The sequence below is a fragment of the Phascolarctos cinereus genome, unplaced genomic scaffold (assembly GCF_003287225.1).
Source record: "Phascolarctos cinereus isolate Bilbo 61053 unplaced genomic scaffold, phaCin_HiC Scaffold_5;HRSCAF=322, whole genome shotgun sequence".
NCBI classification, from domain to species: Eukaryota; Metazoa; Chordata; class Mammalia; order Diprotodontia; family Phascolarctidae; genus Phascolarctos; species Phascolarctos cinereus.
The window spans coordinates 43,705,468-43,731,924 of NW_027555958.1; the positions used below are offsets into that span (position 1 = coordinate 43,705,468).

At 40.5% G+C, this 26,457-nt stretch overlaps 1 protein-coding gene across 2 annotated transcripts in view; it reads right to left on the reverse strand.

The window, feature by feature from the left end:
* Nucleotides 1–22,425, reverse strand: part of PRUNE1 (prune exopolyphosphatase 1) — a 59,987-nt gene extending 37,562 nt beyond the window's left edge. The window contains exon 1 of one of the 2 annotated variants that reach the window (XM_021004749.2): nt 22,179–22,425. In XM_021004749.2, coding sequence (XP_020860408.2) covers nt 22,179–22,412 — 234 coding nt within the window. In that variant the 5' untranslated portion in view covers nt 22,413–22,425. Of the gene's footprint in view, nt 1–10,847; nt 10,872–22,178 lie in introns of those variants that run through there. The other variant, XM_078154884.1, reaches the window with a different exon arrangement.
* Nucleotides 22,426–26,457: the final 4,032 nt, after the last annotated feature.

The window sequence follows — 26,457 nt, forward strand, 5'->3', positions numbered from 1 at the left end:
CTTCAATCTGTTTTTTAGGCCATTTGTTCTTGCTGTGAAAATTGTATGTTTTCTTCCATTTTTTTCCCTGTCTTCTGACTTTGTTTTAATATTTTTTATTGTCTTTTGGAGTCATTGGCTTCTATTTGGTCCATTCAAATTTTCAGGGAGTTTGAGGCTTGGGTAAAGTTTTGTACCTCTTTGTGCCAAACTGTTAATATCCTTTTCCAATTCTTTCTATCATAGCTCTTATTTGTCTTTCAATTTTTTTCTCAAGCACTCTCATTTCATTTATAAAAACATTTTAAATGCTTGCTTTATTTCTCTCAGAAATCCAAGCTGAGTTTGTTCCTAAGCTGGGTTTTTTTGCCTTCTATATGGCTTTGCTTGAAGATGTTTTGCAATCATTCTTTTCTTCTGGATTTGTGTCTTGAGCTTCCCTGCCACCATAATAAGTTTGGGCTGGTCCTGTTCCAGTTTTCTTGGGGGTAATGAGTATTTATTCGTTCCAGAATCTCAGGGCCAGCTCAGGCTGGGGACCTGCAAGCTTTTAGTGCTCCCAAAGTGGTCTAATAGAGGGCAAAATCTAACTGCTACCCCTCCCCTTGTCTGAGCTCTACAAGTTATTTACTTATTTGGGTTTCAGTCTGAGCAACAGCAGAATGCTGCTGAATTCAGCCCCTATCAACTAGCTGTATCTAAGTGATAGAACTGTAGACTCCTCTTTGGTCTGGGTTTCCTGCCGTGCTTATTCTTCTGCACGCTTGGCTAAAAGCTAGAACTGAGATCATATTTGCTCCTGGAGGTCTTAGCTACACTACTGCTACTTGCTTCTGAACTTCCTTCTATCTTAATACATAGCTCAGATCCTCCCTGCTTGATAACATTACTCCCCCTCCCTCCCTCAGGTAAAGGTCTCCTTTTCAGTCTGTCCTGGAACTGTTACTAGAAACTGGGTACACAGCCATAAAGCCATCACAGATCCTGGCATAGGTCTGGGACCTCTGTTCAGGTGCACAGCCTCTCACTAGACACTGGAGTCCTCTGCACATGATATGTTCCTGGCCTGACCCCAACCTCAGTGTCCAAAGACCTCCATGTTTGTTTCCCTCTGACAACCCTAGGTTGGATAAATGACTAAGTTATTCCTGGTTGTAAGCATCTACCTTTTCTCTTCTTAAACCCTTACAATCAAGCTTCTGACCTAATTATTACACTGAAACTGCTCTCTCCAAAGTTAATAATGATCTCTTAGTTACCAAATCCAATGGCCTTTTCTCAATCCTCTTTCTCCTTGACTTCTCTGCAGTTTTTGACACTGTTGATTGATTTCTCCTACTTGAAACTCTTCTCTCTCTCTAAGTATGAGATACCATTCTCTCCTGGTTTTCTTTCTACCTATTTGACTCTTCCTTCTCTATCTCCTTTGCTGGATCTAGATTACAACCTCTAATCACAGGTATTCCTCAAGGCTCTGTCCTAGGCTCTCTTCTCTTCTCCCTCTACACTACCTCATGTAGTATAGTATTCATGGTGATCTTATCAGCTCCCATGGATTTAATTATCATCTCTATACTGATGATTCTTAAATCTATTTTTGTCGCCCAATCTCTCTGCTGACCTCCCATCTCCAACTGCCTTTAAGACATCTCAAAGTGGACATCCAGTAGACATCTTAAACTCAGTATGTACAAAACAGAATTCATTATCTTTCCCCCTAACATCCCCACCCCCAATACTTTCCCTGTTATTGTAGAGGGCAACACCATCCTTCCAGTCCTTCAGGGTCATAACTTAGGAGTCATCCTAGACTCTTCTGCCTCTTATTATACACCCCTCATCCCCTATATCCAAAGCCTATCCATTTCACTTCTGCAATATCTCTCCAATACACTCATTTCTCTCCTCCGACACTGCCCTGCAGGCCCTCCTAACCTCCTGCCTTGATTACAATAGCTTGCAAGTGAGTCTGCCTGACTCAACTCTCCCCACTTCAATCCACTCTCCAATTCAGCCATTACAGTGATTTATCTAAAATAGGAATCCAGCCATGTCACACCTCCCTGCCCCCCCCTGCAATAAACTCCAGTGGTTTCCTCTTTCCACCAAAAGCAAATACAAAATGCTCTGTTTCCCATTCAAAGCCCTTCATAACTTAGCCCCTCCCACATTTCTAGTCTTCTATCTTACTTCTCAACAGACTGATGCAGTGACACTGGCCTTTTGGCTCCATCTCTCAGCTTCAGACATTTTCTCTGACTCCCTCCCATGCCTGGATCACTCTCCCTCCTCTGCTCCAACTACTGACCTTTCTGGCTTCCTTTAAGTCCTAACTAAAATCCCATCTTTTACAGAAAGCCTTCTTCAACCCTTCTCAATTCCAATGCTTTCCCACTATTAATTATTTCCTACTTATCCTACATACAGCTTGCTTTGTATAATTGTTTCCTTCATTAGAGTGTAAGCTGCTTGAGGGCTGGGACTGTTTTTTTTTTTTTGTTTTTATTTGTATTCCCATTACTTAGCATAGTGCCTGGCACACAGTAGGTACTTAACAAATGTTTGATTGATTGATTGATTTTGCTTTTTGGAACATGGTATCCAAGATTTCCTCTGCTTTTTAGCTGCTTAGGTCTTCTGTGATTCTAACTAGTTTCCTGAACTAATTTCTTCGAACATTTTTCTAGATACTTGCAGCATTTTTTCCTTCACATGAATTCTGGATTTTGATTATGATATTCCTGGCACTTTTTCTTTTGGGTTTCATTTCAGGAGATGATCAGTGGATCATTTCTGTCTTTACTTGGCCCTCTGGTTCTAAAAGATATAGCAGTTTTCATTTAAGATTTCTTGAAATATTATCGAGGCTTTTTAAAAAATCAGTTTTTAGGAAGCTCAATGATTTTTAAATTGTCTCTTCTTGATATTTTCCAGGTCTACTGTTTTTGGTATTAGATATCTTACATTTTCTTCTATGTCTTCAATCTTTTGTATGTACCATAACGTTTCTTGCTATCTCATAGAATCATTAATTTGTCTGGTCTGTTCTAGTTTTCAAGGAATCCCATTTCTTGGATAAGGTTTGACACTTTTTCTTTTTTTTTTTTTTGGTGAGACAATTGGGGTTAAGTGGCTTGCCCAGAGTCACATGGCTAGTGAGTGTTATGTGTCTGAAGTGGCATTTGAACTCACGTCATCCAGACTCCAGGGCCAGTGCTCTATCCAGCGCGCCACCCAGCTGCCCCTGCCACTTTCTCTTCTAAGCTACTTGCTTCTTTCCAATTCTTTCCTCAAGAGCTTTTATTTCACTCAACACCTGGCATCTCAGGACAGCCCCTGGGCCTGGGCTGTTCGTGGTTGAGTGCTATGCCATCCCAGTCACTGCTGTTGCCACTCTCTAGGGCTTCCAAGGTCCCTTCCCTAAGGTCTGCTTAGAAGAGTCCTCAATTCTTGCTACCTCTAGTTGCAGAACCTTGTAGGCTACATATTTCCACTATGTCTGGGACATACAAGTGGTGGCTTTGCTGGGAGAAGTACATGTGAACCTACCTTTTCCTCTTGCCTTCAGGCTGCTAGCTGACTTCTGTGCAGTTCTGGGGCAGAAAATGTTACTTACTATAGTTTCTTAATGGATGTTTGGACAATCTGGCCTGAACTTTCGGGCTTTTCTGGAGTAGATATCTGGGAGTCGGGCCACCTCTCATTTAGATAACTATCTTTGCCAGCTGATTCTAAGAACACAGTTTAGGTGCTGAGCCTCAGACCTCTTCCTCTCATTATTAGAAGGAAAAAGCCCACTTTATGGATCCCTGACATCTCCTTTTTTGCTCTTATTTTTCCTTTCAGGATTCTGTAGCTAGTTAAGACCTTTGATCCTGACCTCTGACTGCTTCCTGAAACAGCTGGCTCATCCACTGCTCTGGACACAATTTTTACTGTTCCTTATTGCTGCCACTTAGTTGGCAGAGTGGTGAGTCTAGGCTTAAGTAACAGCCCAGGTATGGAGCCACATTCTTCCTCTCTCTTGTTCTCTATCTTTTCATACAGCAAGCTGTCATATCCCCTTGGGTCAGTATTGAGTCTTCTACTTTTTAGCTCTTTTTCTCCCTTACCTCAGCAGCTAAAGCTTGGGGAATGAGCCATAAGCTTTACAGACAAGCTGAGTTGAGGCAGAGAGGGACAGCTGGTTAGCTTTTTCTTTAGGCTGAATAATATCAATTTGTACATTAGTGGCATACAGTTGATTTTCAGAGTGAAGTTTCCTTCTTCAGAAGAAACTACATTAATACTTTGGAATTCAGTAGATATCAACAGACCAAATCCTTCAGCACCCCAGCTAGCTAATATTGTTCTTCTAAGTCTCTACCCTTCCTTTTTCAGTTTTCCATAATTCCTCATGACCTCATGACTTACAGAAGTTCTATTCTGAAGGTAAATGTCACTAAACAAACCATGAGTCATGATTATGTATCTCCCAGAATTATGTATCTGTCAAGTTCCACTGTTCCTCTGAAGGTCAATTCAAATCACACTGTAAAACCATATCACTTTACTGTTGCAGTAAGTATACATTTTGATCTTTTATCAGGGAAGTTTAAGAGAGGGCTTTGGACACAACAGGAAGAGTCAGCAGAGGAGTACAGAACGATCTAGGACTTCTTGGTCCATGCTGCGAGACATTAGACAGCTCTGGGATCCAGATAACTCCAAGATCAGCTTGAAGTCAGGACTGCTTCAGATTTATCTTCCTTTATACGAAAGATCTAATAAATGTTATTAATCTGTTCAAAACCCTTCAATAACTTCTTGTCTCCCCAATTCAATTCAACTCAACAAATATTAAGTACCTAATATGTACAAACCATAGCATTTGAGAATACAAAGACAAAAACAAAAGTCTCTGCATTTCAGGAGCTTACATTCTACTAGGGGGATGCAATATTTAAACAGATAAGGAAAGATAATCTAACATGAGCAGGGAGGGCATGCTGACAACTGGGTGATCTGGATATAGTTGTCAAAGGAAGTACAGATAAACTTTAAAGAATACTAAGCATTCTAAGAAACATAGGTGTAGGAGGTAATGCATTCCATGAATTTGGGACAGCCTGTATAAAGGCACAGAGACAGAGAAGGCATGCAGAGTTAAGGAACAGCAAGTAAGCTAGTTTGGCTGGTACATAAGAATAAATGAAGAAGAATAACAAAATAACTACAGAAAAGTAGGCTGGATCATTTCTCAAATATATAGAGAACTGAGTCAGATTTATAAAAATAAGAACCATTCTCTAATTGCTAAATGGTCAAAAGGCTATGAACAGGATGTTTTCAGCTGAAGTAATCAAAGTTATCTATAATCATATGAAAAAATGCTCTAAATCACTATTGATTAGAAAAATGCAAATTAAAACACTCTGGAGTATCACCCCACACTTATCAGATTGACTAATATAACAGAAAAAGAAAATGACAAATGTTGGAGGGGATGCCGGAAAATTAAGACACTAATGCATTGTCAATGGAATTGTGAACTGATTCAACCATTCTGAAAAACAATTTGAAACTATGACCAAAGGGCTATAAAACCATGCATACTCTTTGATCCAGCAATAGCACTACTAGTTCCATAGCTCAAAGAGGCTTTAAAAAAAAGGGAAGAGGATTTATTTGTACAAAAATATTTACAGCAGCTCTTTCAGTGGTAGCAAAGAACTGAAAATTGAGGGGATGCCCATCAACTGGGTAATGGCTGAACAGCTGTGGCAGATGATTGTGATAGAATACTACTGTACTATAAGAAGTGACAAGCAGGATGCTCTCTGGAAAAACCTGGAAAGACTTACATGAACTGATGCAAAGTGAAGTGAGCAGAACCAGAACAGTGTACACAGTAACAGCAATACTGTATGATGATCAACTGAGAATGACTTAGCTATTCTCAGCAATACAATGATCCAAGACAACTCCAGAGGACTGATGATGAAAAATGCTATCTCCAGAAAAAATAACAGATGGATTCTGAATGCAGATTGAAGCATACTTTTTTTTTACTTTATTTTTCTTGTGGTTTTTTTTGAGTGTGTTTTCTTTCACAACATGACTAATGTGGAAATATGTTTTGCATGACTGCACATGTATAATTGCTTGCCTTTTCATGGAAGGGAGAAATAAGGGAGGGAAGGAGGGAGAGAATTTGGAACTCAAAAATTTTAAAAACAAATGTTAAAAATAGTTTTTACATGTAATTGGGGGGAAAACCATTAAATAAAAAAGTAGGCTGGAAACTTAACACAGTGATCAACCTACACAAGGATTCCAGAGGGCACAGTAAAGAATGCTACCCACCTTGTGACAGAAGTGATGGACTAAATATGCAGGAGACACACATTTTTGGACATGACTAATAAGGGAATGTGTTTTTCTTGACACTCTGTATTTGTTACAAAGCTTTCATTTTTCTTTTTTTTTTCCCCAAGGTGGAGTTGGGCAGAAGAGGAAACAAAATAAATGCCTGCTAATGAAAAAAATTATTTAAAATTTTTAAAATAAAATCAAAGGTAGGCTGGAATTTAAATGTGAAGAGCTTTAAACATATCAAGTTGAAGAGTTTGTATTTTATCCTAATAGTGGAGAACTTCTTTAAAAGGCAATGACATGACCAGACTCCTACTTTATGAAGACAATTTTTGCAGGTATGTTGAAAATGGAATGTAAAGAGGAAAGAATGGAAGCAGAGAAACCAGTTAGGAGGCTATTGTAACAGTACAGGTGAGAGGTGACAAGTGCCTGAATCCAGGGTATGAGTGAAGAGGACAGATACAAGATTGCTGTGGAGGTGTAATCAACAAGACTAGACAACTGACTGGATGTGGGCAAATGAGGGGCAGTGATGTACAGGGGCAGACTGAAGGCTGCAGAGTTGGGTAGCTGGAAGAATCACGGTACCTCTATCAAAACAGGGAAATGTGAGGACAAGGCAGGGATATAGGGGAAGAAAATGAGTTCCATTTTGGACATGTTGAATTTGAGAAATCTATGTGGCATCCACATGAAGATGGTGACAGGCAGTTGATGATACAGGGCTAGACTTTAGAAAAGAGAATTTGGGCTTGACTATTAAGAGGAGTCAGTTAAGAGGCCAGATGATTGACCACAAGGGTACTTATGAGATCACTTGAGAGAGAAAGGAGAAAGGGGGAGGAAAAACTCCAAGACAAAACTCTATGGATGCTGCCTCTTAGAATGAGAAGTCATTCAGCAGATAGGAAGAGAACAAGAAGAGTATGAACACTCAAGGTGAGACTTTTCAAGAAGAGGTCAACAGAATTAAAAACTGTAGTGACATCAAGAAGGAAAAGGTGGGACTGGGGAAAAACCATTGGTTTATCAAGAGAGATCACTGGTAACTTGAGAGAAACCAATTTCAGTCTAGTAGTGGAATCAAAAGCTCAGTTGCAAGATGTTCAAGAACTAAGTAGGAGATGAGGTACTGGAGGCAATGTCTAATATACACTTTTTCTAGGACACTGGCTGTGAAGGGAGGTGAGATTTGGGAAAATAGTTTGAATGGATGAAGGCAGGCTTCATGGAAGAAGTGACACCTGAGTTAAACCTTGAAGAATGACAAGGAGTCTAGGAAGTAAAGATGAGGATGAAGTGCATTGCAGGCCTGGAGGACAGCTTCTGCAAAAGCATGGAGGTGGAAGATGGAAGAGCAAGACTGAGGAACAGTTAGTAGGCTAGCTTAGCTGGAACACAGAATTCTAGCTCTAATGCTGAATAAAGTTCAAACTCAGCCTGACATTTCAGATCTTCTACAATTTAACATATCTTTCCTTCTTTAGCTTTATCCTATACTATTCTCTTCTCATACTCTATAATTCTGCTAAACATGACCTCTCTACTTACTATTCCTGGTATGTGTTTTCTTACCTCCATGACTTTGCTTACACTGTTCCCTAAGCCTCCAATGGCATCCTCCCTCATTTATGGTTGGTTGAATTCCTACTTGTCTTTTAAAGCCCAATTCACATGCTACCTTACTATTTGGACCTTCCCTGATCCTTCCTTTACTGATAATGAGGTTTCTTTACTTAGATCTCACTTATCACTCTGCACTTCTCATGTACTTATATATTGTTTTGTAATTTGTACGTGTGTTCTCTGTTAAAGTCCTACTTTAAAGCTTCACCATGGCATGGGGGTAACTTTGGGTTCTTGCTATGCCAATGAAATGAAAACTCTGTGGATATGACCATTATGGAAAGGTTTCATGTACAGACCTGGGAATGAACTATATATCTATCATCAGAGAACCAACTAATTGGATATTTTTGGTCACAGCAACTCATAAACCCATACACTAAGTCAGAGTTTCTTAACTAGGAGTCCATGAACTTGTTTTTTTTCCTATTTTGATAACTATTTCAATATAATTAGGTTTCTTTGCAATCCTATGCATTTTATTTTATGAATTTAATAACATAATTCTAAGAAGGGGTCCAAAAGCTTTATCCGTGACACAAAAAAGGTAAAGAATCCGTAGTCATGGAGGTGTTAAGAGAATACCTAAACCAATAAAATCAAGCTTTTTGAGGTATTTAAGTAACAAGTGAATTTGAATTTCAGTAGCTCAAAAGAAATATGAGATATGCAAACTTAGAAACTTTTCTGTTCCAAATGTTCATTTGTGCCTAGCTCATATTGGTCTAATCAGCCAGTCACTGTACCTTGACCCTGACATAGCAGATGTCATTTTGGTCCTCTTCAAGCCCTAAAGACAACAATCAATTAGGGGATCTGAAAAAGCTTTCACAGGAATCATTACAGAAGAGCTGTGAAGTAAGCTAAGGAGTCTGAGAAGCAGAAGCCAAGAAGCAATGCAGATCCCTTCACCCTGGGCAAGTCATTTTATCTTTTTAGACCTCAGTTTCCTCACCTGTAGATATAGAGGCTTGCACTGGTTAGCCTACATTGTGTTCTGATCACCAGCCTCTAGGAAGACACCCACCTAATAAACCAGAGAACACCTAAAGGAAGGCAAACAGGATGTGAAGTGCTTTATGTCATATTGAGACTTGGTTGAAGAACAGGGGAGATGTAGTGTGAAGAACAGAAGACTCATCCCTACTTTGGCATTACTTTTCCTCCCTTTGTAGTCTTCACCCTACAGTTAGTTAACCAGTTTAACTACATACAGTCTTGTACTCTTGAATTTCTTGTCTTCTTGAGCTTCTCTGCACAGAGGTTTTTCTGGTCTTCAAAAATAGACAAGTGCCACATTTACAAATAAGAAGAACAAAATGCAAAGGAAATGTGAAAATAAAAGTGTTATGTAAACACAAAATCTAATCAGTTCTCCAGATACCCACATTAACCCTGTCATTCTCAGAGATTCTTCACATAACTATTGCTCCTCAACTTAAGACATATAAGTTTCCCTAGCAGGTTCAGATCCAAGGCTGAAACAAGAATAACAGCTGCTGATGGAATTTTTATTTTTAAATTGATTTGAAAAGCCAAGCTGCTGATAAGAGTTCTGAGACAGGAGAGATGTCAGCTGCTATAATCAACCTTGCAGCCTTGCACCTTCCTGAAAATGAAATGTATTTAAAATCATCAATGCCCAAGTAACCTGATTGTCATTTATTGCATGATAATCATGCATATGAGCCCAGAGCCCCAGACTCTGGCCACTACGAAAACATTCTCTTTTATTCATTTCTTTTCCAACTCCTATCTCAGCTTGTTTCCCAAGAGTCACCTAATTTCTACAAGCCTCATTACCCTTAACTGTAAAATGAGGAAATTGGCCTAGAAGACCCCCAAAAGTAACTTTCAGCTCTAAATCTATGATCCTGTGATGCTAAGGGAATATGTGATTTTGGCATGAATGGTTGGGAGAAATAAGAGTGACTGTAGGTATATGAGGTAGAAGTTCACAAATCCTGTACACTTCAATCAGGTCAGGAAGACTCCTGGAAGAGTCAGAAATGAGGTAAAAAGATAAAGGGATAAACCAAGGCAGGGAAAAGTAATCAACTAAACATGACATGCTAAGGAGAAAGAAAAGACTGCAGGATTTCTCTAAATCATCTATCCCAATACAGTCGCAAGTCTCTCTTCTAGAGTACCTCTGAATAAAGCTATAATCTTACTGTATAAATCTCCCTTATTTCCATTTAGAATGAGAGTATTCCCCAAATGAAATATAGTTCAAAGATATGAACAGATGGTTTTCAGAGAAAGAAATCCAAGCTACAGGGGAAAAAAATGCTTCAAACCACTAATAACTGGAGAAATGAAAATTAAAATAATTCTGAGGTATCATTTATAACCTATTGTCAAAGTTGATGAAAAAGGAAAATGGCAAATGCTGAAGGAGCTGTGGGAAAATAGGTATGTTAATGCACTATTGGCAGAACTGCAAACAGATCAAGTCATTCTAGAAAAGAATTTGGAGCTATGCACCAAAAACTATTAAACTATGCATACCCCTCCAACCTACGCAATATCACTACTGGAGCTATACTCTAAAGAGATCAAAGAACGAAAAAGGACCCATGTGTACAATGATATTTAGCAGCTCTTTTTATAGTGGCATGGGGGAGTGCCCATCAATTGGGGTGTAGTTGAACAAGTCATGGCATATGAATTTGCTAGGATGCTACTGTGCTTCATTAAATCAATAAACACATGTTACTATAAGAAATGATGAAAGGGATGGTTTCAGAGAAACCTGGGAAGGCTTGTATGAACTGATAAAAAGTGAAGTGAGCAGGAGAACAATTTATACAATAACAACAATATTAAAGAATTGATCAATACAATGACATTTCAGAAGAATTATGGTGAAACATGCTACCCACCTCGAAACAAAGCAGAGGGACTCACTGTACACTGAGGCCAATCGGAGAATCTGTTTTGCTTAACTATACTTGTTTTTAATGGGTTTTGTTTTTCTTGCTTTCTCAAGGAAGTGAGGGAGGGGGAAGTGAAAGGTAGAGAATTCACAACTAAAAATAAAATTGATTTTTTAAAGTTATTATGGTACTTTAAAAAAATAGGATGGTGACAAAAACTTCATTCAAAAATGTACTAATAACCACAAGACCTCAAAAAATCTACGGTAAATTCTGACCACACCAAGAGTTAAAAACTGAGTTTTTACCCTTAAGAGGAATACTTCTAAGATGATCCAGTCACATCATGTACATGTAATTAAGTGGTTTTTGTTGTTCTGTTAGTGCCTGGTTTGAAATGACTTCTCAAAAAAGTTTGCAGGTTGGGTACAAAGATTTTTTTTAAACAGGCTATTATTATACACGTTGGCTGGTTGGTTGAAATATTCCTACTGGGTAAAGGACAAAAAGTACTGGGTATGTCACCAATCAGATAAATGTTTTTTGGGAAGAAGCACTTCTTAGGTCACCTAGCCAGCCCCTTTCTAAGCTTCTTTGAATAGAGAAGAAGCTACATCTTATTCATGCCAAGTAGCACGAAGATTTAGAGAAATATATTCTTTTAAAGTACTGGACAGTTTTTGAATGTAGGGAAAAAACTAAGTATACAAGACTCCAACCTAGCAGCTCCCTATCCACTCACCCACTTCCTAACTATTGCCCTAATGAGTGAGAGAGATCTTTTGGTTGCCAGGACACCAGAGAGCTGCCTGGGCAGATGTGGACTGAAGAGACAACAAAGCACTTATGATAAGTGGCCACAAAGATAACTTGCTTGCAAAGGCAATACTGGGATATGATATCCTTCGGAGGGAGAGAGGGAGTACACAAACGAGTAGAATATGGTCCTGGAACTGAAAAAAGGAAGTTAAGAGGAATGGAGAAGAGGCAAAGCGAGAGCAAGAGCGATAATTTAGGACTAAAATGCACTCAGAGAGCACAGGTCTCTGTGCAAACCTTTCCAAAAAGCTCATTTAGATTAGTGCTACCTCAACGCAAGTTAAATCAGGCTCAGCCAGATTTCAGCACCAAAATCCACTAACAACATCAGTATCATTGGGATTAGAAGTAATGAACTTGGAGAGAAGACTGAGCAGAAATCAAGGATGAAATATCATCTTCAAGCACCTGAGGTGAAGGTGAACCCCTAGAGGATGAGGAGCAACTAGATCTACATGTGCACCAAGAAAATAGGACCAAAGCAGCAGCAGAAGAGAAGGCTAGACAAAAGCAACAACTTTCCAATTAGAAAGGCCAAGAAATCTAGATAGGCTGATACATACCTGCTGGGGACCTCCTGCTTGATTGCCCAAAGGCACAGCAAATTCAATGTGTCCAAAACAGAACTCATCTTTTCCCTCACTTAAACCAAATGCACCTCTTCCAAACCTCCCAATTTCTGTTGAGGACCCACCATCCTTTCAGTCACAAAAGGTTCCAAACCTTGGAGTCATCCATGACTCTTTACTCTCCTTCCTCATCTGCCATATGTCCATCAACTGCCAAATAAGTTAACTCCACCTCCCTCACACATCTTTCCTCTAGGTTCTTTTCTTCACTCACACTAATGACTTCACCATCTCTCCTGCAGTCATGGCCTCATCATTAATCTGCCTCCTTCCAGACTTTCCCCACTCCAATTTATCCTCCATAAGGCTACTAGAATAATCTTCTTAAGGCCCTTTTTTGTTCTAAAACTTTTAGTGGTTCTCCACTGCTGACAGAGTAAATGCTAACTTCGCAGCCTGGCATTTAAGATCTCCCATACTGTGGCTCACACCTACTATGGGGAGGTGGGGGGGGGGGGTTGGGGGTAGGAGGGAATGGGGGAGACTGACAAATTTTTATATCATCTGTGTTTGATACAAATAAATATTTCCCCCAAAGACTTGCCCCCACAAAAACAAACAAAAAACCATTTAATGACTGTTAATGGAGAGGAAGGATAAATCCTACAACTTTGGCACTAGGCTAGGGTTTTAACAATGTCTTATTTGACCAGTTTTGTTAACTCTGTGTTGAGTTATATTGTTGCATTCACCATGTATATCATTCTTTTGGGTCTGCTTTATTCATTTTGTATCATTTCATACAATTCTACTGTTTTTCTCTGTATCTTTATATTCATAATTCCTTATCACAGAGTAATAAAGATTTATACAGGGCATTAAAATTTACAAGGTGACTTACATAATTATCTCATTTCAGCCTAACTTTGTGAGGTGCTACAGGTTTTATTTTTTCCTTTTTACAAATGAGGAAACTGCAGCTCAGATTAAATGACTTGCCCAGGGTCAAACAGCTAACAGATAGCTATGTAACTAGATAGCTAAAGTGTTTATTAAGCACTTACTATGTACTAGGCACTGTTATGCACTGGGAATACAAATACTGGCAAAAAAATACAGCCCCAGACCTCAAGGAGCTTACAAAGGGGAGAGGGGCATCCACATGGGACAACGCTGCTAAGGAGGAGTTGGAAAAATTCAGAAACTGGAATAGAGCCAGGCAGGAATTAAGGATGATGATCTGAGCACCTCCTGAAATGGTGGTCCCTGACAGCGATTCACTAATCAAAGGAGAGGGCCACAAGAACAGCATTAGTTTCAGAGTGAGAAGGCGGCTGACAAGGAAGCAGAAAAGTCCAGAGACTTAGTAACAGAGTTGGGAGATTGAGTGTTAGAGGCAGGATTTGAATCCAGGTTTTCCAGATTCCAAGTCCAGCAGGAATATCCACTACATCAGTTACTTTCTCTATTACGGTCATATGAAGTAATCTGTCTAGCTCTTAACCAATTGTTGGTTATCACTAACAGTAACTCTATGAATATTTACATACATGTCTTTTCTTAATGTCAGTAACCTGACTGGGAAGTAGTAGTATCTCTAGATCAAAAGGTATGAATAATTTATTAACTTTTCTGGAATAATTTCACAATGATTTTTATAATGGCTGAACTAATTCATAGCTTCACCTACGGAGAATCAGCAGGCCTGTAGGAAGACAGGCCATCCAACAAGAAAGTTTCCCATCTCTTAGCATTTTTACTAATTTAAGGGACATGAGGTAGTACACATCAGGATTATTTTAATATTTATTTATTAGTTTGTCAGTCATTTCAAAATTTTTTTAAGGCAATTGGGGTTAAATGACTTTGCCCAGGGTCACACAGCTAGTAAGTGTGAAGTGTTTGGTCTGAGGCCAGATTTTAACTCAGGTCCTCCTGTTCAGGGCTGGTGCTCTATCTACTTCACCACGTAGCTGCCCCCATTTCAAATATTTTTTCAAGTGATAATTGATAGTTTATATTTCTTCTTCTGAAAACCATTCTTGTCTTTTGACCATCTGTCTGCTGGAAAATAACTTCTGACTTCATATATTTGTGCCAATTCCATTTAGATTATGGAAGTCAGACTTTTACACAGAAGTACTTAGTACAAATACAGAGAGCTTTTTTTTCTAAATCCATATCTTTTCTTTTCATTATAGTGGCATTGTTCTATCTGCTTTTCAAGCCTTATTTTATAATATCCTCTCCAAATTTGATGTTTCAGCCAAAGTGAACTAACTACTAGCTAGCTGTTCCAGAACTCAACACTCCATTACCTGATTTTATTTATTTGCTCAAGTCAGTCAATAAACATTTATTAAGTGCCTACTATGTAACCAGGCACTGTGCTAAGTGTGGGAGATACAAAAAGAAGGAAAAGACAGTCCCTGCCAAGGAAGAGCATTTCAAGATGAGAGGAACAGCCAGAGAAGAGTGTCCAGAGCTAAGAGGGTATCTTGTTCTTGGAACACTCAGGAGAGTAGTGTCATGGGATCAAAGAATATATAGTGGGGGAGTAAGGTATAAGAAAACTGGAAAGGAGGACAGCTAGGTGGTGCAGTGGATAGAGCACTGACCCTGGAGTCAGGAGGATCTGAGTTCAAAACCAGCCTCAGACACATAACACTTACTAGCTATGTGACTCTGGGCAAGTCACTTAACCCCAATTGCCTCACAAAAACAAAACAAAACAAAACAAAAAAAAACAAAACAAGAAGACTGGAAAGGTAGAAGTGGGCTAGGTTATGAAGGGTCTGAATGCCAAGTACAGCCATTTTGAATTTGATCCTGGAACAGCTAGTTGTTAGTTCACTATGGCTGGAACATTACATATGAAGAGAATACCTACACTCCCATCTCCCACCTATCTCAACCCTCATTTTTTCAATCCCCAAAGTAATCAGATTTTCAACTCTACTGTTCTCTTCAAGGTCACCAATGATCACTCAACTGCTAAATCCAATGGGCCTTTTTCAGTCCTCCTCCTTTTTGACTTCTATGCATTATCTGATAATTGATCACCCTTTTCCTGGCACTTTCCTGCCATGGTTCAATTCCTACATATCAGTTTGAATTTTCTAAGTCTTTACAGGATCTTCATCCATGGATTGCCCCGATGTATGGGTATACCCCACAGATCTACCTAGGACTTTATTTCATCTTCTGTCTTCCAAACTCTCTCTCTCTCGGTTATCTCATCAGCTCCCAAGGGTTCAACTGCCATTTCTATACAGATTAATCCCAAATAAACATATCCAGATCTCAGTCTCTTTCTGAGTTCCAGTCCTACATTTCCAACTGCCTGCAAGACATCTCTACCTATATTTCCTGACACTCCTCAAAGTCAACAGAATTTGTTACCCCCTCCCCTCAACTTCTCCATTTCTGTTGATGAGACAATTCTTCCAATCATCCATGTTCAGAACATAGGAGTCAACCTCAACTCTTCACTCATTCATTCCACATAACCCAACAGTTGCCAAGTCTTGTCAATTCTACCTCCTCAACATCTCTTCTCATTTGTCCCCTTTACTCTCCTCAAACCATAACTACTCCAGTACAAGCCCATCACCTCTTGCCTGGACTATTTCAACAGTCTTCTCATGGGTCTAACTCCATCCTTCACAGAGCTGCTAAATTAGAATTCCTGAAGCACAAGTCAAAGTCACTACCCTGCTTAAGAGGCTTCAATGGCTCCACACTGCATCTAGGATAAAATAAACACTAACTCCTCTGTTTACTAGTTTAAGCCTTCATCATCTAGCGCCAGCCAATCTTTCCAGGTTGAATACACATTACTCCTCCTCACACATTCTACTCTCCAACTCATTCTTCTCTAAACTCGACACAAAATTTCCCAAATCCCTACCTTTATACAAGCTATCCACCATCCCCTGCCCCACTCCCTCCCTCATGTTCGGAATGTTTTCCCTCCTCATCTCTGCCTCTTTAAACAACCAACAATCATTTATTAAGTACCTATAATGCGATAGGCACTGGGAATCCCCAAATACAAACATAAAACCGTCCTTGATCTCAAGAAACTTACATTCTAAAAAGGAAGGCAACAATACACATATAAATGTATATATAAATGAGCACCTAAACTCCCTTCAAGACTTAGTTCAAAAGCTACTTCCTTTGAGAGGCCAGCTCCTCATTCCCCAATTATTAGTGCCCTACCTCCCAACTGTGGTACATTTACTGTGTACACAGACTGAATTAATTATCTTTAAACATATACTTCCCAGGAGAATGTAAACTCTTTAAGGGCAAGAACCAGCTCACTTCTGAATTTCTCTCCCCAGCATTTAGCATAGTGCTGACACAAAGTAAGAGTCTACCAGGGGTGGGGAACCTGCGGCCACAAGGCTACATGTGGCCTTGAGGCTGAAGGTTCCCCAACCCTGTATCAATGATTACTAGTTTTGACTGCAACATACCTGAATATCTCCATTTCTCAGAATCCTTTTCCTTCAGGGCTCAGCTTAAGTGCCACCTTTTCTAAGATGCCTTCCCTGAGTTATGCCAAGTGTTTTTTCCTCAACTTTCCATGTGCTGTACTTATTTGTGCATGTGCTTGAAACTGCCAAGTAGAAGACAAAACTCCTTGAGAGCAGGGCCTATTTCATGCTTGTGTCTTCAGATCCTCAGAACCCAGAACAGTCTCAATCTCCTCCTGTTTTGGCAATTTTCAGATGAAGAAATGAAAGCTATCCATAGTCATATGAAAAAATGCTCTAAATCACTACTGATTAGAGAAATGCAAATCAAAACAACTCTGAGGTACCACATCACACCTATCAGATTGGCCAACATGACAAAACAGGAAAATGATATATGCTGGAGAGGATGTGGGAAAATTGTAACACTAATGCATTGTTGGTGGACTTGTGAACTGATCCAACCATTTTTGAGAGCAATTTGGAACTATGCCCAAAGGGCTATAAAAATGTGCATACCCTTTGACCTAGCAATACCACTTCTAGGGCTGTATCCCAAAGAGATCATAAAAATGGGAAACGGACCCATATGTATAAAAATATTTATAGCAGCTCTTTCTGTGGTGGCAAAGAATTGAAATTGAGGAGATGCCCATCAACTGCGGAATAAATGAACAAGTTGTGGTACATGAATGTAATAGAATATTATTGTGCTATAAGAAATGATGAGCAAGTGGACTTCAGAAAAACCTGGAAAGACTTGTATGGACTGATGCTGAGTGAAGTGAGCCGAACCAGGAGAATGTTGTACACAGTAATAGCCATGTTGTTAGATGACTAACTAACTTTGATAGACTTAGCTCTTCACAGCAATGCAAGGATCTAAGACAACTCCAAAAGACTCATGATCGAAAATGCTATCCACATCCAAAGAAAGAACTATGGAGTTTGAATGCAGATTGAAGCATGCTATTTGTTCTTTTTTTCTTCTGTTTTGTTCTGTTTCTTCTTTCTTGTGGTTTCTCCTACTGGTTCTAATTCTTCTTTACAACATGACTAATATGAAAATATGTTTAATAGGAATGTATCTGTAGAGCCTGTATCAGATTATACACCATCTTGGGGAGGGAGGGGGAGAAAATTTAAAACTCCAAAGCTTACAGAAGTGATTGTAGAAAACTAAAAATAAATAAATTAATAGGAAAAAAAATCCCCACCTGTTTTGAAGGCCTTCCTGATCACCTTATGCCACAGTGCTCACCCAGCTCTTTAAAGGTCTTACAGATCAAATGGAAGAAAAGTATCCAATAGCAGAAAAAAGGAGGCCCACAGTATAATGATACAAGAATGGATCCTCAAGTAGGGATGGGACTATCCTGAAATAGCAGATGAGGAGATGAGGTGAGAAAACTAAATCAGGAAAAAGACCACGAGAGACCAAGTGAAGAAACCTGATCTGCTGAAACACAGGATTATTGCCAATCAACTCTGAAAGCAAAGTCACAGACATGAGGCTGGGGAAGGTAGCCCAGACTTATAGAGAAGAGGGTGTGGAATAACAGATGTACCTCTCAGTCCCCACCCCCATTCCTCACAATTTGAAAGCAGCTTAAACTGGACAACACCCTCAGTTTTCTGACTGGGACAGTCTTCAGGCCAAATATAGCTATGCTTAGTAGCAATGTGGAAACCAGAGCTTCTGATGGAAGAAACAGAATCCAAGGGCCATGAGTAAGTAAGATATTTTTTTTCCTTTTTTAAAAGGACCCATAAGGCAGAACCTTGGTTGCTCTGTTTCTGTGTCCCCGATCATCATCCATGGAGTACACCAGCTGAAGCTCAAATTCCAAGAGTTCAGGTCTGTCTGATACATACATACTTTATATTACAGCATTCAATGGTGATTTAAAAAAAATAAACAAGACAGAGTACCTCCACAAAGTAGACCGGGCAACTTTCAATATTACGCCATTAGACAAAGTTTTCAAGGATGTAACTGTTAATTCCAACCTAACCTCTGAAAAATTCATAAACTCCAAAGATCCTTGGGCAGTCGTCAGATTGACCCCTGGAGGTAGCTCAATCCTGAAGACAAGAAAACATGCACTCTGATGAAAGATTAATCACCCATGTGGGCCATCAGTCCTAGAACTGCAAAGGACAAGTTTATATGAGCCAATTTGTTCAACAGAATTCCCTTTAAATGGGTCATCCTATACCACTGTGACAAAAGCTGGAGAACATTCTTCTGGTACAAAAGCTAAAAATATGTTAACAGAGGGCTGGGTTGGGTTATCAGACAGATCTATTCTAAGCAATTGTAAAGTTTTCTGCTTACTTCCCCATTAGTTGTCCTATACCATACTCAACATGAACCTTTGTCCTCATCACTGTTTCTTCTCTAAAATATATCCTCTTGCTTAAAAATATTCCTTTTATTTATTTGTTCCTCCTATTATTACCATTTCCCCATCCCTTCTGTGCTGAATAGAATGAATGACACAAAATACTTTATAATACAACTTAACAGTGCTTAACAGATGTTTATTGAACTGAATGGATTTATTACTCCTTAGCCAAGTAATTTGAGAGCTGACTATCTAGTCCAAAGCATATATACAAGAACCTTCAACACGAACCCCTCTCTAAGGAGGGAGATACTGAGTCAGCCCATTCAATTTGAATAGCTATCATTGTTACAAATTGGCCCCTTTGCAACTTCCATTATTGCTTCTGGTTCTGCCATTTGGGGGAGGTGGTGGGGTTAAACAAAACAAGTCTAATACCTTCTCCACAGAGTAGCCCTCAAATATTTTGAAGACAGCTACTGTGTCACACACACACACACACACACACACACACACACACACACACACACACACACACACACCCCTCCCCCATCTTCTTTTCCGTAGGCTAAATATGCCCAATTCTTTCAAATGATCCTCATGTCATGGACTCAAGGCCCTTCATCATCCTAGATGGTCTCCTTTGGATACCTGAATTGTCCATCTAAACAGAATAAAAAGTCCCAAAGTTGAATTGCTCTTACAGGCTACGGTACTCCAGGCAAAACTTAAAGCCTTAGGCTTTAGGTTGCAGAGAAGGTCCTAACCTGCATTGAAATTTTACATCCATTGTCCACTACCTTTCTTCATCTCTACTCCAGTCCACAAAAGTTTTGAAACTATTTCTGTAAGACTGATTATTAAACCTCATTAGGGGCAGTATTTTAACTGTTAAATGGTTATTTTTTTTCTTATCTATAACATGAATTACAGAATTTTAGAAGTAAAAGATCCTTACAGATATCCCAAATTTTGTTAATAAAGAAAAGCTTCATATAACTGGCTTTAAATTTTAAACATTAATTATCCATATAATAAAATCAATAACATATGTTTAGATATTAATATATTTAATGTATAATATAATATTAAACATAATAAAAACACTTAAATTTATTTTTAAAATTAAAATATAATTGGTTTAAAATTTACCCCTATACCTGAGGCAAGTACTTCAATTGCCCCAAGTTAAAGAATAAATGGCTGAAAAGAATTAGAAACAAAGCAGATGCCCACTGACTGGGAAACAGCTAAACAAACCGAGGTACAAGAATGTAATGGAGGGGCAGGTAGGTGGCACAGTGGATAGAGAACCTCATGAAGTCAGGAGGACCTGAGTTCAAATCCGGCCTCAGACCAAACACTTGACACGTATAAGCTGTGTGACCCTGGGCAAGTCACTTAACCCCAATTGCCTCGCGCAAAAAAAAAAAGAATAAGAATGTAATGGAATATTACTATGCTGTAAGAAATAAAGAATATGATGAATACAGAGAAGCCTGGAAAGCTTTACAGGATCTGATGCAGAGTAAAGTAAGCAGAGCCAAGAAAACAATATGCATAATGACTACAACTATGTAAATGTAAAGAACCACCACAAAACGATCAAAAGTGAATTTTGCAAAATTACAATGAACAAGGATGGCACCAAAAGAGAGAGATGAGAAGATACTTCTCACAACACTCCTTTGTAGAGGTAGGAAGTCCACAGGTATAAAATATTGTATATATTTTCAGCCTTTTTCCAATATGTTGATTGGTTTTGCTGGGGCTTTTTCTCTTCTTCCTCTTTCTTCTTTATAAAAATGGTTTTTTTAACATGGAATGATTCTCTGGGAAACAGTGGAGGAGGGATGCTAGGAGAAATTCTAGAGCTGTAATAAGCAGAAAGATATCAAGAAAAATTTGTTTTAAAAAAGAATACATGGCTGAACCTACAAAAGGCAAGTGAAAATTAGCTGATTCTCACCTGTCAGGGCTACTGTAAGACATTATCATCTATTATCCAAAAACAGAATACGCGCTTAATATCTGTTTGAATTTCATTGAATACAAGGAAATTATGAAATCAGGAGATTTTTAAAGGAAAAACAGAGTCAATTAACTCCTAGATTGTTTTAGGTATAATCTGACCCAGAAATGAAATGTGTTATACGACCTAGGAAGAGTCTTTTTCCCTGGCAAACTTCTTAAAGAGGTAACACCATGTAGTGAGTATAGTGGCTAAAACAGTTTATTTGAAGCCAGGAAAACCTGTATATGTGTTCTTTTCAGCTCCTCAAGAGCAGGGAGTGTCTCAACCTTAATTTATATTCCCAACGTTTGGCTCCGTGTCCGGCACACTGTAAGCACTCAATTTGTTATGTCATTCATTTTCATTCATTGGAATCACACCTCATCCCTAAGTCTCTCTGGACCTCAATTTCCTCATCTGTAAAATGGGGATAATACAGCACTAAACTCACAGAGCTGGTGTGGGTTCAAGAGAGACAACATACGTAAAGCATTCTTATTATCATAACTATGGCTATTAGGTGCTCCAGCCTAGGCATACTTCACCATTTACCAGGTAGGGGCCAAACAGTACAGTATTCAAAGCTAATATTCAATAGTCGCGTTAAAGATTATTCCTGTTTACGTATTCAGACGGCAGGGAATTATGATTAAGTGTGGGTGCCTGAAGCAGAGAAAACACGGGGGCAGAACAACACGTGGTGCGCGTGAATAGCTGTGGGGGGTGACAAAGTGTACGTCTGGCACAGAAACTGAGACCCACAACAGCTGGCTATCTAGAACGTGCCCAGGCTGTGCCAAGGAGAAAGCCCAGGCGCCGGGGCCTGCTAACAAGCGCGCACTCAGCCCCACGGGCAGGGAGGAGAGCCGGGAGAAGCCGGCCGGGGTCTGCACTCCGGCCCCCCGTGAGGGGGCGGGGCGGGGAACCCCAAGGAGCCCAGGCTCGGCCCCAGGAGGAGGGGCGCCCTTGACCGCGAGCCCGGGACCCGCAGGGGCGGGAAGGATGGCAGCTCGGCTCGGTGCCCCTCGGAGATCGGGGTCCCCTCCCTCACCTCCCTACCCCGCCCCGCCCCGCCCTCACAGGAAGGGCCCCGGCCCCGCTACCTGAACGGCGGCCCGACAGCCCTGCAAGAAGCGCTCCATGGCGGAGCTCGAGCGGGCGCAGCCTCCTCCACAGCCCCTCGAGCTGCCCCCTCGACCTGCCCACGACGCGCCCCGCCCCGAGCCCGGAGGCCACAGGCAGCCGGCGGGAGGCGCGAGGCTGGAGGAGGGGAGGGGGGCGGGGCTCGCACGCACCGCGTACCGACCCCGCCCCATGCCCGAAGAGGGGCACGTCATCGGACGGTCACGTCGCCTGACGTCACCCCGCCCCTCGGAGGGTGGAGAAACTTGTTTCTCGCCACGCCATGAGCCGCCTCTTCCTCGGCCCCGCCCATAGAGCGGTTTCCGGAGGCAGGAATGCGTCCCCGGGTTGGCGCAGGGCTTGCTGGGAAATGTAGTCCGTTGGGCTTAAGAAACCGTTGAAGTCAGGAGAAGATAGAGAGGTTCATTTCCGAAGAGAATACTTAGTGGATGCTTGCAAATGCCACGAGAACCCAAACTTTGACTTCTGTCCTTTTCTACTCAGTCCAAGCCTGTCCATAGAGTTCTGGTTCACAGAGCATCTAAGATAGTCGTCTTGTGTGTTTCATAGCGAACAGCGAACCACCCTCCCTGGGTTTTCCAGGGGAGTCCTTGATCCGAGAGAACAAAACGACCTCCCTCCTCAAAAAGTCCTAGAGCATTTTGACCACTCGAGTTTTCAAGGGTGGAATTGCCGCATTAGTTAAAAAGAGACGGTTTCCAGTTTGATTTCTTCCTTCTATCCCCCACGTGGCATTAAAAAGCAAAACAAACAAAACCCTGAGGTTTTCTGCTAAGGGGTGAGAGGGCCACCTGTCAGTCAGTCAACTACCACTATGCTAAGCACTGGGGATCCAAGAAAGGCCAACAACAGCCTCTGCTCTCAAGGTGCTCATAATCCAATGGGGGAGACAAGAAGCAAACGGTTATGTACAAACAAGATACTGTACATGCAGGAAACGTATGTATCCAGCATATGCGATGTAGCAGAGATGCATTATGACCAGCGTTAAGGGAGATTGATTGGGAAAGGCTTCTGGCAGAAGGTGAGGCTTTAGCTGAGACTTGAAGGAAGCCCAAGAAACTAGAGTAGGGGGATTCCCACTAGATGAGCTTGTACCTGAGCCCCCGATCTGGCTACCCATTCTGTTCTGAGTTTGTCTTCCTCATTAGACTACCAAACATCAAAAATAAATCCATAGCTAGCATTTTTATAGTGCTTGAAGGTTTGGGAAGCACTTCGTTCATTCATTTATTTTAGTTACTTTGATCCTCACAATGATCTTGTGAGGTAAGTGCTATTATTATCTCCATTTTACAGTCGAGTAAACTGAAGTTGAAGGAAGCTTGGTGGTGCAGTGGATAGAGCACTGGGTTTGGAATCAGGAAGACTCATTTTCCTGAGTTCAAATCTGGCCTCAGACTCTTTACTAGTTGTATGACCCTGGGCAAGTCTCTTAACCCCGTTTGCCTTAGCTCCCCATCTGTAAAATGAGTTGGAGAGGGAATCGGAAAACAAGCCCAAAATCTTTGCCAAGGAAACGCCAAAATGGGGTCAGGGAGAGTTGGACATGACTGAGCAACAAGAAACTGAAGTTGAGTGAGGTTAAGTGATTTGCTCAGGGTCAAATGACTTTGTTAGTTTGAGAGATCCAGAGATCCTGGGTTCACCAGGTGGACCCTTCTATTGACAGGAGTAGTTCCTGCATCAGAGAGAGTACCATCTCAGATACTCTTGACCTAACCAAAAAGATGGGCTTTGAGGGAGAGAGTGTGAAGATAAAGTAAAATGTGAAATGACTGATCAGTAGTTCTGCAAAGTGCTTCATGTTCTGATATCTATGATTCAACTTCTTGGCACAATGAGATAGAAGATATGTTACCAATTCCTTAGTTATTGTCCATGTCTGCTGAGAGTCTTTTGTGTCTTTTAGCATTTCTCTTCTACATAGAAAAGCCTGTCCCATACTTTATTTGTATTGTACATTGAATAACTTCCTATTTCCTCCTTTGGGGAGAACTATACATGAGCCAAAACCAAAATTGTAAATAATTTGTGCCCAGATTGCCAAGGTAGGGGTTCAGTGAGCTAAAGTGTATGAGTAAAAAAAAATCCTGTCCCTTCTTCTAAGTAATCACATTCCCTCGAGACTGAACCTGGTCTGGGTCATGGGCATGTATTCAGAGTAGAGAGGGGGCACCTTAGTGGAGACAGTGGACACAGTGCCTCAATCTCTTGGACCCAGCAGTGGCTCTTGATGCTAGGTTCAAAACAATCCAAAACCCTTCACTAGACCCTATCATCCTCTCAGGCTATCATCTTAAAACTCTACTTCCCTTTTCAGCCAAACTCCTGGAAATAACTATGTCTATTGGTTGCCTCCCTCTCTCTCACTCACTTTTCAACCCTTGGCAGTCTGGCTTCCAAACCCATCACTCAAATGAAACTGCTCTCTCCATGTTTATCAAGTATTTCTTCACTGCCAAATCTGATTCTCAGTCATCATCCTCCTTGACTTTTCTGAAGTATTAAACACTGTTAACTAGGTACTGTACCCTTTCTTTTCTATATTTTCATCGCAGTGGTCTATCCCAGTTCTTCTTCTATCTCTCTGGCTACTTCTTCTCAGACTCCTTTGCTGGCTCATTATTCTTATGCTTCATAACTCCTGGTGAACATAGTTGTGTCCTGGGTCCCTTTCTCTTTTCTATCAACCTATTCTCTCTCAGTGACCATATTAATTCCTATAGAGTTTAACTATCATCTTTCTACAGATGACTCTTAGATCTGTATATCCAACTCTAGACTTTCCCCTGGGCATCACCAAGGGCCAACTAGGCATTTCGAACTTGATGTCCCAGAGACGTCTTAAATTTAACATATGCAAACCAGAAACTAAATATCTTTCTCTCCAAAACTAGACTTTCCTATTTCCATAGAATATATCAGCATTCTTCCAGTCTCCCAGAAACCTTTGAATTTTCCTCAATTCCTAACTCTCTTTTACTCTACCCATCTAGTCAGCTGCCAGTCTTGCCATAGCTATCTCCATGTCATTTCTCCCTTTGGACCCTTTCTATTTCTATTGCCACCAGCACTGTTTAGGCCCTCATAACCTCTGCCTAGGTTATTGCAAAGACCTCCTGATTGATCTGCCTGCCTTAAATCTTTCCCTACTCCAGTTCAACCTCCATACAACTGCCAAAGTGATTTTCCTTCAACACAGAGCTCACCATGTTATTCTCTGTTACATATATTCTAATGGTTCCCTCCTGACTCCAGGATTTAATATAAAGTTCACTATTTAGCTTTTAAAGCCTTGTACAATTATGTCTCAAGCTATATTTCTAGCCTCCTTGGACATTTCTCCTCTTCCCACACTGATCCAGCCAAACTCACCCTCTCTCTGTTTCTCACATAACCCATTCCATCTCTCATCTCTCTGCCTTTGTACTGGCTACACCACATGCCCAAAATGTACTTCGTCTCACATCTGCCTCAGAATCCCTCTCTTCCTTCAAGATCTGTTCAAGCTCCAGCTGCTACATTCAGCATTTCCTCATGTCAGCTGCTAGTGTCCTCCCTCCCAAGCTACTTTGTATTTAGCAATATTGTATTTATTTTCTTTATATTTATTTCATACATACTTACATGTGTACTTGTTTCCCCCAGCAGGATGTAAATTCCTTGAGAATAGGAATTGTTTCATTCTTTTATTTGTATGTTCAGCACCTAGCAGTGCCTAGCATATATAGGCTCTTTTAAAATTCCTGTTGACTGACTGACACCTTCTATTGCTATATACTTATTTGTATATGTCTTGTATCCCTGGGTGGAATGTGGCCTTCTTGAAAGAAGAGACTTTCATTTTTGAAATTGGGAAGTCTGGAAGTAAGGGTAGGTTAGAGGGAAAAAGAAAGGGGCCTGTTTTGAAAATGTTGAGTCTGAAGTGTCTATGGGACATTCCAGCTCTCAATCTTCTATGATTCTAAGGGCTTCTTTCCACTCTAACTCATCTCTTGACCTTCTAAGACCAAGAATTTCCACCCACCCCCAACTTAGTGCATCCCCTTTCAAGACTTCTGTTGGGTACTTTGTATACCTAATACCTAGCACAGTGCCTGGCTCATAGAGTCACTTAACGATTGTTCGGTTGAACTTAGGGTCCTACCTCCTTGTCACTTATCTTCTCAGGGGTCCCCGCGTACCTTCATGCTACCCTCCTGACCCCAATGGTGGTGTCTGAGGCAAAGTTAATGT